The sequence below is a fragment of the Gymnoscopelus braueri genome, assembly GCF_963280865.1.
Source record: "Gymnoscopelus braueri genome assembly, contig: SCAFFOLD_79, whole genome shotgun sequence".
In the NCBI taxonomy this organism is placed as follows: domain Eukaryota; kingdom Metazoa; phylum Chordata; class Actinopteri; order Myctophiformes; family Myctophidae; genus Gymnoscopelus; species Gymnoscopelus braueri.
The window spans coordinates 90,001-92,500 of record NW_027660656.1 but is presented as its reverse complement, the minus strand read 5'-3'; the positions used below and the strand labels follow the sequence as shown (position 1 = coordinate 92,500).

The following is a 2,500-nucleotide window of genomic DNA, read 5'->3' as shown; positions in this document are numbered from 1 at the left end:
GTTGAATGTTGTCTTTAAAACATGGTCTTTGGCTTCCAGAAGGTTGAATGTTGTCTTTGTGTTCCAGAAGGTTGAATGTTGTCTTTAAAACATGGTCTTTGTCTTCTAGAAGGTTGAAAGTTGTCTTTAAAACATGGTCTTTGTCTTCCAGAAGGTTGAATGTTGTCTTTGTCTTCCAGAAGGTTGAATGTTGTCTTTAAAACATGGTCTATGTCTTCTAGAAGGTTGAAAGTTGTCTTTAAAACATGGTCTTTGTCTTCCAGAAGGTTGAATGTTGTCTTTGTCTTCCAGAAGGTTGAATGTTGTCTTTAAAACATGGTCTTGGTGTTCCAGCAGGTTGAATGTTGTCTTTAAAACATGGTCTTTGGCTTCCAGAAGGTTGAACGTTGTCTTTAAAACATGGTCTTTGTCTTCCAGAAGGTTGAATGTTGTCTTTAAAACATGGTCTTGGTGTTCCAGCAGGTTGAATGTTGTCTTTAAAACATGGTCTTTGGCTTCCAGAAGGTTGAATGTTGTCTTTAAAACATGGTCTTTGTCTTCCAGAAGGTTGAATGTTGTCTTTGTCTTCCAGAAGGTTGAATGTTGTCTTTAAAACATGGTCTTGGTGTTCCAGCAGGTTGAATGTTGTCTTTAAAACATGGTCATGGTCTTCTAGAAGATTGAAAGTTGTCTTTAAAACATGCTCTTGGTGTTCCAGCAGGATGGGGGACTGGAGCGCTCTGGGCCGGCTGCTGGACAAGGTCCAGGCTTACTCCACGGCCGGAGGGAAGGTGTGGCTCTCCGTTCTGTTCATCTTCAGGATCCTGGTCCTGGGAACGGCCGTGGAGTCGGCCTGGGGAGACGAGCAGTCCGCCTTCAAGTGCAACACCCAGCAGCCTGGATGTGAAAACGTCTGCTACGACAAGTCCTTCCCCATCTCACATGTGCGTTTCTGGGTGCTGCAGATCATCTTTGTGTCCACGCCCACCCTGCTCTACCTGGCCCACGTCTTCTACCTGATGAGGAAGGAGCAGAAATATCACAGGTACCTCCAGGTTCATTGTTTACCTGCTATCCTATGGGTTAGGGTTATGCTAGGTTCATTGCTTACCTGCTATCCTATGGGTTAGGGTTATGCTAGGTTCATTGTTTACCTGCTATCCTATGGGTTAGGGTTATGCTAGATCATTGTTTAGGGGCTACTAGGGGCGGGATATGGCGAGACCGGATGTGATGCCATTGAGAAGCGCTTATTGCGTTGTAGTTCTTTCATGATTCATCATGGTTGAATAGTATACAAAAGAACTACTGCTCGCACAGCTACTATACGTCATGTAGACACGTCAATATGATTGGTTGATAGACGGTGATAGACAGACGGTCCCATCCAATCACCTCCCAAGTAGCTTGAAAAAAGCCATGGATTCTCCGGGGTCCTGATGGAAGTAACGTGTGAAACAAATTTGACGCAAGCTTGTTCCATCTGGTGGAGTCAGGTACTACATGGTTCTCTCTGTAAACAGGAAGTAGTTTCCTGAGGCACTACATGGTTCTCTGTGTATTGTGACTGTAAACAGGAAGTAGTTTCCTGAGGCACTACATGGTTCTCTGTGCATTGTGACTGTAAACAGGAAGTAGTTTCCTGAGGCACTACATGGTTCTCTGTGTATTGTGACTGTAAACAGGAAGTAGTTTCCTGAGGCACTACATGGTTCTCTCTGCATTGTGACTGTAAACAGGAAGGAGGAGGAGCTTAAGGCCGTGCAGAATGACGGTGGAGACGTGGACATTCCGCTGAAGAAGATCGAGATGAAGAAGGTGAAGCACGGCCTGGAGGAGCATGGCAAGGTGAAGATGAAGGGAGCACTGCTCAGGACCTACATCGTCAGCATCTTCTTCAAGTCCATCTTCGAGGTGGGCTTCCTGCTTCCTGCTTCCTGTATTATTATATTATCATTTACAGTAGGGCTTCCTGTATTATTATATTATCATTTACAGTAGGGCTTCCTGTATTATTATATTATCATTTATCATAGGGCTTCCTGTAATATTATATTATCATAGAGTACAGAAGTCCTGACATCACTCGTTCATCCCCTGGGTCCTAAAGTCATTTCTCTATGGAGAATAACATTGGGTCATCATAGAATCATCTCATTTAAGAATTGTGGTCCAAAAATAACTGTCTCTGCGATATTGTCAGGGAGGAGGCTCTGTATCGTTTATATTATATTATATATATAGATATTGTCAGGGAGGAGGTTCTGTATCGTTTATATTATATTATATATATAGATATTGTCAGGGAGGAGGTTCTGTATCGTTTATATTATATTATATATATAGATATTGTCAGGGAGGAGGTTCTGTATCGTTTATATTATATTATATATATAGATATTGTCAGGGAGGAGGTTCTGTATCGTTTATATTATATTATATATATAGATATTGTCAGGGAGGAGGTTCTGTATCGTTTATGATAGTCAGTCACTTATATTTGATACAGTCTGTTTCTGGC

The 2,500-nt window shown here is 42.2% G+C and overlaps 1 protein-coding gene across 2 annotated transcripts in view; it reads left to right on the top strand.

Annotated features, from left to right (window-relative positions):
* The window catches only part of gja1b (gap junction protein alpha 1b), a 14,172-nt gene that overhangs the window by 7,254 nt on the left and 4,418 nt on the right, over positions 1–2,500 (top strand). The window contains exons 2-3 of one of the 2 annotated variants that reach the window (XM_080457713.1): positions 701–1,024; positions 1,719–1,893. In XM_080457713.1, the coding sequence (XP_080313839.1) occupies positions 702–1,024; positions 1,719–1,893 (498 nt within the window). In that variant the 5' untranslated portion in view covers position 701. Of the gene's footprint in view, positions 1–697; positions 1,025–1,718; positions 1,894–2,500 lie in introns of both variants that reach the window. The other variant, XM_080457712.1, reaches the window with a different exon arrangement.